A 14,054-nucleotide genomic window follows, 5' to 3' on the forward strand; every position below is an offset into this window, starting at 1 on the left:
CTTTAGACAGACTGACATTGTCGCTTGACAAGTGGCTCATTAAAATAATGAGACACATTCCGAGTAGTCTTGGCAATAATTACAATGTTACACTACAAATGTTACATTTTTATTTTACGTATTATACTTTATTTAAAATTATTCCCACAACGACAATTATCGATAAATATCAATAACGACTGAGAAAATGTCGTATAAAAAAAATCTAATAAGATTTCAAAATTTCGTGCTTTCTATCATGCATATGGTAAAACATACGTTATATTTTTGAAATGAAAATAATTGATTTATTCAAGAAATTCTGAATTTTAAAAATAATATATATATTATACTGATAGAATAAAATATACATCGATGATAATGACGAGGAAAATTTGGATGGCTATATTATGTGAAAGGTCCTGTAGACGCGATCGTAAAGGTGTCCAAGGGGAATTCCCTTCGCTATTATTCCACTCGCGTTAGGTCTTAGAAGGCATGAGAAACATTACCTATGCAGAGAATATTATCTATACATTTATGGATGAAATTTATCAACTTAACTCCAAATACCGCACAGTAAACAATAACAATGGAGAAAGTCCTTGCATAAAGAGAATACTCGTTGCATAAAAAGTGAGACGTGTGCATCGCGTTAACATTAAAAAAAATTTTTTTTCTGATTTTAATAATAAAAAATTTTATTTTTTTTAGTACCTTTCTTTTTCAATGTCTCATACTATAAACAATTAAAAATGTCTGAATTGAAATATCTATAACGGATTTAAAATACTAATATACAAAAGAAAGATTCAATTATTTAAAAAAGTATTCAGTGACACGATGTCAGAAAACAAGTTAAATTGGAGCAATATTTTATCGATCCACTCGGTTTTAAAACGGTTAAAATTCTTCTCCTAGATTTTCTCGAAATTAACGAGTAATGTCACGGCGGTTACTTGTTGATACTCGTGAGAGGGCATGCTCCATCTCGTTTTTGAAGGCGAGGCGAGGGCGACGGTTCTATATCCACATAAGTCCGAGAAGCTTGCTGAGGATTTCTTTATCATTTTACCACAGCGAAATATTCAATATAGCCGGTTGCATTATGTAGCGAACTCGGACAGGGTGCTTGAGCAAGGAAAAGGAGGAGGCAGAGAGAGAGAGAGAGAGAGAGAGACGGTGTCGGTGGAAAGAAAGAGGGTAAGACAAGTAGGAAAAAGTTGAAGCGACTAAAAAAAAGGAAGAAGTGTGTCGCAGACCGGCTCTGCATGCCAACTACTTTGCGAGGCACCTGACTCCCTGGCTAGACCACGCCAGTGATCCTGAATCGTAGGCATTGGACATTCCTCGGACCTTACCTAGAAAGGTGAAGCACGCAGAATTGCGCAGCAACTTGAAGATCTAATTATTCTAATGTTCTTTATTTTTTAACGGTATGCATATAAATCAGTTAGCAAATTGATTCTTTTTGGTTTGAATTCGATGACTCTATATAATTATATTTGATTGGATTATATATACCTTCCTCGAAAGAATAACGGTTTCAATGCACAGTACTTTATCTGTTAAATGCACATCGGGAAATGAATTGTGCAGAAAAAGTGATATGTTCTCTGCGGGATACGTAACACGAATGTTAAGAAATATTTGATGGCTCAAACGAGGAAGAGAGAGGGAGTACCGGTATACTCTCTACGATTCTATATCTTTCTACGTAGTACAACTATAGAGTTTCATATTTCAAAAATTATCGAATAAAAATGTCACTTTGCATTATATGTATCTTTTTTTATAAAGAAAACACTATTATCACACATTTTTGATGATCGAAAGATACGAGACTATTTACTCAGCCATTATATAAAAGCGGAAATGGAGTTAGTTACATATCGAATTAATTCGTGAAAATTTTATGAGACTACCTACGAAATTCTCCACGTTAATACTTAAGCAACATACGGGAAAAAGGGATTCGGTCTCGTGAGAATTCTGGACGGTGCTTCGCACCGCCGGAACATATCTCAGGAAATATATGGGTCTCGTACAGACCAGGGTTTCGGACGAAAGGTTACCGAGGGTGGCTGGGGCGCGAGAAGGGAGTTGATAGCGTAGGTTTGCCGGAAAACTGTGCCTACGTGTAGGCCATCCACTAGACATTCGATCCCACTATGCACAAGGTAGTAAAGCCTCCGAAATAAAAATTTAACACAGGGAAAACAGTTTTGCGAGCGGACAATGTACATCACGTATTTTGCGATTAAATTCCGTCGAGAGATAAATCCAGCTGTCTTCCAACGAAGAAAGAGACTCAAGGTAAGTGAATACTTCATTAATTTTCGTTATTCAATGCCATTAATAACATAAAATCAATAACAGGATGAGATGTTAAAGACTTGAGATTTATTAAAAATTTTGACGGTGCCGCGATGTAATTCATATTAATTTATTTATGTATTGATATTTTAATTGACATTGATAATATTCAATTTTCGGACAATTAAAATGAAAAAGCTTGTAAATATACAATTTTATTTTTTTTTAATATAAAACGATTATTTACCTATATATTTTTAATATTTATGCAGTATGCTGCAAATTAAAAAAAAATTTTTTTTTAAGCGTTGATGCAGATAGCATAGAAAAAGAAGAAAAAAAGAGGTTTCTTAAGATTTAGCGTTTTAATATTAACCTATTTAAACAAATATTTAATTTTTCATCCAATGATTGAATATCAATATAAGTTGTATTAACTTCGCTCACCTCCCAATATTGCTTAACACCTTTGACCGTATATAATTTGCCGAATTTGCTTTTTCTCGCAGTTTCGTAGCCGCATCTCGATAATCCCGCACGAAACATTTCTATAAAGAAGATATTACACAATCGTGAAAACGTAGACAGAGATAATTTATCGAAGATATACTCGCGAATATTAAAAAAAAACCAATCAGCATACGATATACATATATTAGCATTACCGTGTCAAACTCCAACTCGGTCTTTATATTGTTACAACAGTAAAATGTAATATTTGGTTACGTAATCGTCATGCGAACAAATATTTACATTCAACCGCTCGCAAGAGGTCTTTAAACCAGAAAAACTAATCGACTTATTCATCGCACTGTCGTACACGTGTTCTGTGACGTAAAGTGATAAAGGAAAAATATATACTCCTCTGCTTACCCGGAACGAGCTGTTTAGATTGTAATGTCACACTTGCGACGACGTATGAGAACAAATTTCGATAAATTAGTATATAAAGGCCAAAATGTATATACGGACGCTGACACAAAATATACCGATATACATGCCTCATCAGAGAAATTGTGCATTCCTCGTTTGTTAATCGCATTTCTCTTTTGTTAAGACGTTACATCCTTAACTCGCACGTGTTTGCGGTATATACACACGTGCATCTTGCACGTTCGTAAGAAAACTATCGCATAGCTGATATATTTGTAGAATCATTCTGTCCTTAACTCGCACGTGTTTGCGGTATATATACACGCTCATTCTCTTTTTAACATTTATCTTACTAATTTTTCTAATATTTCTTTATCATCAAAGTTATCGAGACATATAGAAAAAAAAATAATATGATATCGCATTGCTTAACATTTTCTTAAAACATGTAGGAAATGTCGCGTTTTTAAGTTTTTTGAATTACCTTTCTTCAATTAGAGAATATAAAAAATGATAAATATATATTTTTTTAAATCATGAGTAAAGAATATGTTCTTCAAGTAATAACGAATTTTAGAGTTAAATATTAAAACGAATAAGATTTATGTAACAAGTATACATAGTACACAGCAACTCCACGAGAAACTCGGTACATCATGGTTTGTAAATAATGTAATACAAAAACCGAAATCTGTGATGGGTAAGTTAACATACTTTTTCCACTAAATTAGGTTAAAGTTAATCGCTTATAAAATTAATTTAGTTACGTTACATCAACAAACTAACTCAGTTAAAAGTTGCATTAAGATTAAATTAAATTAAAAGTTCATTTTGAAACATTATTTATATTAAATTAGAACGTCGTAATTTTTGAAAAATAGGTTACTCTAAAATAATTACAATATACATCAAATAGATTTAATGTTTGTTTTGTAAATTAAATTTATATGATCGAAGTAACAGAGAAATACTGTTTTTATATAGAAATATATTTTTTCTTTTATATTTACAGATACATTTTTAACTAAAAAAAAAGTTAATAAATTAAAGTTTATGTTATAAAAATAACTAGATACAATTAAAATGTTAATTTTTATACTTATATTTTTTAAAATAATAAGCTAAAAGTTATTAACTTTTTAACTCTATTATTTAATTTAAAATTTTTTTTACTTCTATCCAACTCTATAAATTAATCATAAGTTTATTCATAAAAATCCTCACAATAATATTCTAATAAAATTGTAAGTTTTTTAATCTGCATGTATTTAATTCTAAACGGATTATAAATATTTTCAACATACGAGGTATATGTCACTATTATAACACGATAAAGTATATGTAGCTTTTTTATAATGTTAATCTTAAACATCTTAAAATTATAATGTAACAAGGTATTCTAGAAACAAAAAATATATTTTTAAAAAACTGAGATATATATATTCAAGATATCTTTTTTTTGGACGAATTTGACAAAGTTATATTTCGTTGCATTATATTATCGCGAATTAAACAACGAAACGTAGATGAGCAACAATAATTAATTTTCGAAAAAAAAAACAGAAAAATCAGCATGCATATTGCGAGCATTTCGAACATCGTTTATTGATCAACTCGCTAGTATTTATTGGTATATTGAATTCGAATCGAAGTGAAGCTCATAAATAGCGACCCGGATACCTGGCATAGATTTATGAAAAACGTAACGCCCCGAGAATTTTCTCTCACGAATATTGTCGGGGATGAACATCACACTTCGACATTATAAAAAAAAACGTCTATTTTCGCGAACGATTTACACGAAAGATCGACTATGTTTTTCCGAGTTCGCTCGAGAAAGAAAAATATCTCATTTTGAGACGCGTAGAATTAAAACGTGGTATTACTAAATGGATTTTTTTAAAGCAATTGTAAGAGAGAGACTGCCGACGACGGCGACGGCGAGGAACATTATTCAGGGACGCGCAAGGACAAAAACGGACGTCGCGATGGAGAAGAGCTATTAAAATATGTAAGAACAACGGGAACGTGACTGTGACGGGCGAGCACGTGTGTTTGCTCTCCTCGGTTATTTTTTTTTTCCTTTTTCTTCAAAACGTACGTACGTTGCGAATTCATGCTGTTCTACCAACTACTACCATGTTCCATTAAATTAGAAAGAAAGCATATTGTTCCGTAATTTTATTAAGCACCATCACAAACCTTTCAGAATTTTAATTCGATTAAGATGTAATTGTCATCGTTTTCTGGTCAAAGTTTAAATATTTTCCGCAAAAATGGAATTCGTTAAATTTCCATCAAAAAAGATATTCTTCAACGAGACATTATTTTCTTTTCCATAACGGAAAGTTAGGTGAAGCACATCAACGGTACACATTGCGAATTCATGCCGCTCCGTCAACTATCACAAAGTTCCATTAAATTAGAAAGAAACCACCACTGCCCTTAATAAATTTTAATACGCGACACACAAAGCTTTCAGGCATCAAATTTAATTAACCTAATTGCCATCGTTTTTAAAACCGCATGTGTTCAACGTGTTCTGAAAAAAATAACATTTATTAAATTTTGATTTAAAATTTTTGATTAAACTGTCCTTGAAACGAGACTTTATTTTCCTTTTAGAAAATGAAGCCTTCAATTGTACATTATACATACATTTCGCGTTTGCAAAATCTCTCTTCCTCTCTGCGCAATATACACAACAAAATACAACATAATAACAAAAGCAATAAACGCCGCGGGATTTTACATAAACGCTTTATTATTATTAAACATAAAAAGTATATTTATCGTTTCGACGATACGCTGATGACACGCAATCGAACCGTAATCCAATGCGCGTCGACACATAATTAAGCGTGACCCCAAATCGATAGGGATTATCCGTCCAATTGGGAAACCTCCCCGAACGACAAATACCAGATTAATATACAATTAATTAACCGGAGGATGAGCTTTCGGTTGTCAATTCGCACGAGTGTCAGAAACCGGGAACAAAAATATGTGTGCGTGATAATTGAATTCGCAAATCAGCTCTGAAGACGACGGAGATGGGAATCAATCGACGGGTGGATGGGGCGGCTCATGGTGCATCGCGGCGACGCGACGAACGGTGCACACGTGTACGCGGAATACGCACGTAACCGTAACTTCTTTCACGTGACTTTGCCACCTCCCCGCGCGCCGGTTATCGCAACGCACGGACGCGTCATCGTCAACAAACGATAAGAACGAAGGAGAGCCGCTGTCACGTGTGCGAGAACGACTTGGGATGACAGCGCGTTAGTCTGGTTGTAAGATCCCCGCGGCACGTGGAGTCGCGCGGCGGAATTGCGGAGGAGGCGGCGCGAAGGCGGCGACGGCGACGCTGGCAGCGGTTGCGGTGATGGTCGTGGTCGTATCGTAATGGTAGTGGTGGTAGTATCAGCGATCGTGCTCGCGATGGTAGTATGAGTAAGTGTTTTCGGAAAATTAATGTCGCACGACGTCGTCGGGAGGAGGGAGAGATCACCGAAAAGCCGGGGAGAAGGTGAAAGTGAACCTCTGTCGCGGCCGTGGCGACGAACGGTGCATAACCTAAAAATAAAGCATATTTCTCTCTCTCTCTCTCTCTCTCTCTTCTCTCCCACTCGCTCACTCGCTCTTCACGTCTGCGTCCGTCCGTCCGCTCTCCGTTGTCGTGTCGTGCGTGATCGCGCGCACAGTACGTCGTGCGGTATCGTCCGTGGACTGTCGTCGTTCGCGCGGATACTCGTCGTCGTACGCCACTCGTCTCCTTCACCCACGTCGTCTACCTCTACTGCGTCACTTTCTCGGGACTCTGTCGCGTCCGCGTCGACATGATCGCGCCGGAACGGTCACGAAGGTGCTCGTCGATGGACGAGTAACTTCGTGGACAGGCAACACCGGCAACGTATGGAGAATATGGATACCACGGGCAGCGAGTCGGCGGGGGAGCAGCAGGCCGTCCCCGACAGCACGGTGCCGCGAAAGTGCTGGTCTGATCTTCGCGCCGTCGTCAGCGATCTCAGAAGGAAGCTGTCCGGAGTATCAGCCGCGTCCGTGCCGGGCTGCATAACATTTCGGTCGCTTCCGGACGGCCGGTGAGTGCATATATCCCTTTGACGCTCGTTGGTCTGCAGAGCTTAACATTGCACCCTCACACTACCCTTTTGCAGGACTAGAATCTATTTCCTTAGCACGCCGAGCAACGGTTGGGAGACTACTCTTCTCTACGTAGACATCGCGCACGCGGATCACGCCAATGGCTACAGACTGCACTGGCAACCTGTGATAGAAGCGAATTTTCAAAGGTAAACGCTGTAGAGTAAAGTGTTCAATGCGTTGTTGTGGTGGTATGCGAGAGCAACTAGACCTGACATATGATGATTTCAGCGTGTCAAGTGTGAACAGACTGTCGAAGGAGGAACAGCTGTTGTGGGAAAGGAAAAGACTCGCTACATGGGGTATAACCAGTTATGAGATTCACGCCGAAAGTGGAAAATTAGTCTTTCCAGCTGCTAGCAGCCTTTATCAATGTGTGGACACTGGATTCATGGTAATATATGTGTATTAGCGTGAATTAATGAAGGAAAGTGTTTAATCTGTATGATTTTCCCTCAGCCTGGACCGCTCTTTCCATCGGAAATCAGAATGTCGATGGCTGGAGCGAAACTGTGCCCTCAGATTTGTCCCTGGAACAACGCTTTGATCGCCCACACGTGTTCGGGAGATCTGTACCTGTCTCACAGTATAACAGGCTCCTCGGTTCGATTAACTCATGCTAGGAAAGGAGGCAGAAGCCTCGTTGACGATCCACTTACCGCTGGCACTCCTTCTTATGTCATGCAAGAAGAATTTACAAGGTTGATATACTTATTGTCGAATACTCGCGTACTAAAGGAACAAAAATTAAGGAATCTGTTTTGTCAATTGTAGGTATATTGGCTATTGGTGGCAGCCCAAATCTATGTTTGATGGAATCTATAGGATAGTATACGAAGAAGTGGACGAGAGCGATGTCAAGATATACTGCTTTCCCTCGTCGAATTCTGACGAGGTGGACGAATTTAGATTTCCGAGAGCCGGTATGTCGAATGCTAGGAGTAATTTAAAAATGGTGCAATTTCGTCTAACAGAGTCGTTGCATATCGTCGACATTGAAATACTGGAACTCCAGTATCCTCTTCACATCATGTTCCCGTGGATGGAATACATGGTGAGAGTCGGATGGACTCCAGACGCTCAATAGTAAGTTTGAAATGGAACTCAGACAAAACGTGCGAGAACTTGTATTAACGTAGATAATAATGTTACTTTGTCAAATTTGTAGCGTCTGGGTGCAACTTTTGGACAGAAAACAGCAGAAACTTGAGTTGATTCTGTTGTCGATAGACAACTTTTGCGAACCACCGCCAAACACGTACAACACGGAAAACCACTTTACACCCACGTCAGCGAGCGTTCAAGTGATATACTCCGAGCAGAGTCCGATCTGGATCAACGTGAACGACTTGTTATACTTTTTAAAATCTGACGACGCGAACGAAATCAAATTTATTTGGGGGAGCGAAGAATCCGAGTTCCGACATTTATATCTTATAACGTCCAGTATAGCAGGTTCATCATGACATCATAATCATTTTAATAATAAACTTTGTTGTCCGGCGCATTTTTTTTTCTTTGACGTATGTTTTAAATATAGGTTTAAGTAACGGAGTGGAAGAACCTCTAGACCGAATGGACAGTATATTTCTCCGGCCACGTATTACTTCCAAAGTAGCTCTAACGCAGGGCGATTGGGAAGTGCTAGGGAAGAAAATCTGGGTCGACGAAGTCAATTCCATCGTCTACTTCTGCGGATTACGAGAAGGGCCGTTGGAGCAACATGTTTATGCAGTTTCGCTGCGACGGCCGTTAGAAATACGGCTGCTGACGCGGCCAGGCTACAGTTACAATAGTGTATATTTTAACAAAGAATGTACGATGTTGGTCACTGTTTATAGCTCCATTAAAACGTTGCCTACTTGTCAAGTACGTTCCTCGTAAGCACGCTTAAAGGTCATTCTACATGAGACGCAGAACGCGGTTCGTAAATCGCAGGTCACAGGTTGTAAATATGCTTTGTAACAGCTTCTCAAATGTGTCAATAATTAGATGCTTTTGTTTAGTAGTTGCAACCACATTTGCGATCTGTGATCTGCGTTCTGCATTTTATGTATGGCCTTAATGATATTTAATTTTACACGGTCGGTAACTTATTTCATTAATTTTCCAGGTATTTAAAATATCACAAACAGATTGGACAGTAGAAAGCATATCACTTACACCTGTAGGTTATCTTCTAGAACCGTCTACACTCGAATCCGAGCTGTTCGCGCCGGAGATCTTCACGCATAAAATCAAATCGGGAGATACAGTCTACTCGATGATATTCAAGCCTCATAATTTCCAACCTGGAGTTAAGTATCCTACGATATTGAACGTTTACGGAGGCCCCGAAGTACAACTTGTATCAAACACTTTTAAAGTAGGTATACTCCTTCGAAAGCATATGGTATTCCTCTACTTATGATAAGGATTCGTTTCGAGATTTTCAAAATCAATCAACAATAGTCAAATCAACAATAAGTCAAATAACAATATAGCGTTAAGTATGTTATCTCGACGCGTTACGAGAAAATAATCATGAAGTAAGAAATAAGTTCTACAACAGACACGACACATCGAATATTTCGATCTCCGGCATAAAGAGCAAACGCGTGATTCTCTGCACCACGGTCACTATAGCATGGATAATTTATTCTATTAAAAATGATTATAGAGTTCAATTTAAAACTTTATAAAACAAATCTGTATTTTTTTAAGAATATAATTCTTAATATAATATTTAACATCATATAAAATTACTATTTATTTTAAACACACATTAACTTAAATAACTGATTAAAAATGAAATCTACTATGAACCACGCTTGCCGATGAAAATTCAGTCAAAGTAGTCATAAATAGAGGAATACCTGCATCATGAGTGCATGTCATATTAAAATTAAAAATAAATTATTTAATTCTTTGCAGGGTTTAAGACATTTACGAATGCACATGCTAGCTGCTCAAGGCTATTGCGTAGTTTTAATAGATTCTCGCGGATCACAGCATAGAGGTCTTGTATTCGAGAGTCACTTACGACGTAGGATGGGAACGGTAGAACTGAACGATCAAGTCGAAGTATTGAGATGGCTGACGGAGACTACTGGATACATAGATCTAAATCGTGTGGCTCTTCATGGCTGGTCTTACGGTGGATACTTAAGTCTAATGGGCTTGATACAATATCCTGACGTATTCAAGGTATGCACGAATTAATGCTTGTTGCACATTACATATTCTTAAAATTTGAAGCTTCTTTGAAAAAAAATGTCCCCTCATCTCTTGCAGCTGGCCATTGCTGGTGCTCCAGTTACCTCGTGGAACTTTTATGACACCGGATATACCGAGCGTTACATGGATCTGCCACAGAACAATCCTCATGGTTACATGGCTGGGTCAATCCTGACCTATGTAAACAAATTTCCCGATGAAGAGAACCGTTTATTGATTATTCACGGTCTCATAGACGAGAATGTACATTTCTACCATACTAGCCAATTGATTAATGCCCTTGTAAAGATCGGTAAACCGTATCAGCTGCAAGTTTATCCTAACGAGAGGCATAGTCTGAGAAGCCTAGATGCCAGCAAACATTACGAAACAACCCTGTTATCTTTTTTACAAAATCATTTATAAACTAATGCTTTTTTTTCTTTTTATTTTGTTTTCTTTGTTAGATAGTTTGAATAACCGTTCCTCTGAGCAAGATGTTTAACTGCCATTAATTTACGTACATACTTAAACATAAAAATTAAAAGGAAAAAAATACTTTTAAATGGCAAGGATGTGTAGTTTCTGTATAAAAGTCTGCCATTATGGCTTTTAAAATAGTATTACATTTTTTTCAAGCAACAGTCTGTGAATATATTGTGTAATTAATTAGCAGAACGGATTTCTAGCAAGGAATTTATAACTTACAAAAAAAGATGTGCAGAATACGAATTTTCAATGCCACTATCAAGATGCCACAAAACGCGCGATAAATACACTCGAGGTTTTCTTAATCAGCTATTGTCAAAACTTGCGATCGTGATAATATTGGTTAATTGTGACACTACTCTCTAAGAGAATGGACAATACTCAATTTACTGACAATAGTTAATCAGGAAAACTACTCTGGATGAGTTTCTGTTTCGCGATCATTTCGCAATATACATTGAATTGTTAATGTTAACACGTCGACTGTGACTATGTACATATACCATATCCCTCTTATCTTTCTACGAAATGAAAATCCGCGTTTCAGCGAGAAAAGTATTTGCATTCTTCAATGTTGTGAAATAATCGTATATCCGATGGATAATTATTTGTCAATAAATAAATTCATTATTTTATATTTTTTATAATTATTATAAGCAATAAAACATAACTAATATACAGTAATTGCATCACCTGAAACAGAGCGCCACCTAAAAGCTGAATAAAATATTGATTAAAAACTGTTGAAAAAAAGGTTGTATTTGAGAATTTAATTAGCATTTAATGACGTTTTGTACAGATTTTTAGTTACGTACAAACTTTGTTACATAGATATTTAGGCCAGTAATCATAATCCATTTTTATATTTAAAGTCTCATCTTAAGAACAGAGATACATTATAAATCAATCGCACAACCATGTATTAGCATCTTAAGACATTAATTAAAATAGTCTTAAGACTAGACTATGAATATTGGCCTTAAATCTTTTACAGTTTAATTATGTTTAGTTTTACGGTTTAAGTATTTATAGAGATAAAATATTCTCTTATGTAGTTGTCTCCACTTGGTAGGTCTCGCGATTGGAAATACGCCTTTCGCCCACATTTTCTTTTTCCTCAGTAAGACCTGAAACTCATTGCCACTGACACCCCTCAACCATGAGGGTACATTGTATAAAATTCTTGTGGGATGTATGGCACCCGAGCCCAGGATGTCGATGTAATCGTTTTGACCAAACAGTGCCTTTTTCTCGGACCAAGCGTCCTTTGGCCGATAAATCGGCATTGGATATACTTGCTTAGTGCTTTCACGTGGAAGAAGGCCCTTCATATCTATAGGATCTTCATATCCATATCGCCGTATCAGGGGACCTTTCGCTAGCTTGTCCGCGTGATAACGAAACCGTACCGAAGTCATCTGTGGCGTCCACGTGCTTACAGCAACGCGGATAGAATTCACAATCCAAGACATAGATTCTAAAAAGAAAAATATATTGCAATTATATTGAAAAAATAATTGTACGTATTACTATATAATATTATTTATATAAATTTTAATTATTCTTAAATTTGGCTTATAACTATATAGTCTGTTTTTGCAATAATAATAACAGTGTAAAAATCTTGTGAGATATTGTAAATAAAATACACTACCAAGGCTTACATATATCTGTTATGTATGATAGAAATTTATATAAATAATATTGTATAATAAATGTATATACACTATCAGTCTGTCATGCAATTTCTCTTAACTACAATAAGCAAAAAGAACAGTATGTACATATCTTACTTGATCTAAAATGTAAACTAACCTAACTTTTCTGCGACAAGTTCTTTAATGTAATGTGGACGACACTAAGCTTATGGAATTATGGATTATTATTTAAATGTTAATGGTACTTACCTTTTTTTCTCAAATGCCACGTGCGTTAGAACAGGAAATTATATTCGTCTTAACCGAATAAACACACACTCCCATAATATTTCAACCCGAGGAAGTTGAGTTGTATGTACATCAGCTGATTAAAGCGCACGCGCAGTTAAACGCAATTACGTATCTAATTTTATATTGTTCGAATTTTGTTTGAGCTTTTTCTTTGTTTCTTTTTCTTCCAAAGCAAGAATGTATGTATGTACATTATTTAATCACAAAGATTATTTTTTCTAATTGAACTTTTGTTCTTTTACCTTCCATCTCATTTAAGATGTCTACTTCTCTATCTATTCACACGTACACACACACAATTTTAAATGATATAAAAAGTTGTATTAAGTAAATTAATAGACTTTTTAAACTAACATAAGACAAGCGTTAATTTTTTACTCACCGACCCGACGCGCAGCAGCGGAGTCGTATTTTAACGCCACGTCGAACTGCAACACACAAATGCGAAATTTAGATTAGCGCTCGAACGACACAGTTAACATTAAAAAATTAATAATTCAATCAAGTTGGAAAATGTAGCCAAGTTAACAATTTTTTTTTAGTGCGGATACTCACCACAGGGTTGTTCCGCCGTTGTCGGATGCCCCCCGGGCCTCCGCCTCCTCTCAGATCGCGTCAATCCCGTCAATGCACAATACGTTACAATACTCGCGAACACGAGATCAAGTTAAGATCGCGCACTAATTATCAAAAAGCAACGCGCGACACTTTATCCCGACGCTAATCGAAGCGGACTTTAGATCATGATATCATAACGTACGCGTACGAACGGCACGAACGTCGCAGCAGGTCACAGCGAGTCCCGTCCGCGGCGACGTTCGCGCCATTCGTACGCGATCCCTTCGCGTGACGTCATCAACGTCGAGAGGATTCTTTTTATATGTACAACTGCACCTAAGTTTTTGTATATAACATACAAGTGCATTCAAATTTTTATACATAACATACATTGGAGTGAAATGAATGTTCTGACGGAATATCGCGCTACGCATCGTCGTGGCGGATATGATCCAGATACGAAACGAATGCGTAGGTCAATATTCCGTAGGAACACTTATTTCGCTGCAATGTATGTTATGTATAAAA

General features: G+C 36.9%; 3 protein-coding genes across 4 annotated transcripts in view; 1 reads left to right on the forward strand and 2 right to left on the reverse strand.

Annotated features, from left to right (window-relative positions):
- Positions 1-13,924, reverse strand: part of LOC105193822 — a 66,290-nt gene extending 52,366 nt beyond the window's left edge. The window contains exons 1-3 of one of the 2 annotated variants that reach the window (XM_039458906.1): positions 13,524-13,924; positions 13,351-13,396; positions 2,743-2,843 (exon numbers count right to left, since the gene is read on the reverse strand). In XM_039458906.1, the coding sequence (XP_039314840.1) occupies positions 2,743-2,841 (99 nt within the window). In that variant the 5' untranslated portion in view covers positions 2,842-2,843; positions 13,351-13,396; positions 13,524-13,924. Of the gene's footprint in view, positions 1-2,742; positions 2,844-3,168; positions 3,563-13,350; positions 13,397-13,523 lie in introns of those variants that run through there. The other variant, XM_039458905.1, reaches the window with a different exon arrangement.
- On the forward strand, positions 4,720-11,703 carry LOC105193821 (dipeptidyl peptidase 9). The gene is made up of 10 exons (XM_011158426.3): positions 4,720-7,274; positions 7,350-7,484; positions 7,567-7,729; positions 7,795-8,036; positions 8,110-8,421; positions 8,504-8,790; positions 8,876-9,204; positions 9,449-9,700; positions 10,249-10,521; positions 10,609-11,703. Exons 1-10 carry the CDS (start codon positions 7,087-7,089, stop codon positions 10,954-10,956), a joined length of 2,529 nt encoding a protein of 842 aa, XP_011156728.1. The 5' UTR covers positions 4,720-7,086; the 3' UTR covers positions 10,957-11,703.
- LOC105193820 (39S ribosomal protein L51, mitochondrial) lies at positions 11,773-13,080 on the reverse strand. The gene is made up of 2 exons (XM_011158424.3): positions 12,927-13,080; positions 11,773-12,496 (listed from the first exon to the last, which is right to left on the reverse strand). The coding sequence occupies exon 2, from the start codon at positions 12,489-12,491 to the stop codon at positions 12,015-12,017; it is 477 nt and encodes a 158-aa protein (XP_011156726.2). The 5' UTR covers positions 12,492-12,496; positions 12,927-13,080; the 3' UTR covers positions 11,773-12,014.
- Positions 13,925-14,054: the final 130 nt, after the last annotated feature.

This window comes from Solenopsis invicta, chromosome 16 (assembly GCF_016802725.1).
Source record: "Solenopsis invicta isolate M01_SB chromosome 16, UNIL_Sinv_3.0, whole genome shotgun sequence".
Lineage (NCBI taxonomy): Eukaryota > Metazoa > Arthropoda > Insecta > Hymenoptera > Formicidae > Solenopsis > Solenopsis invicta.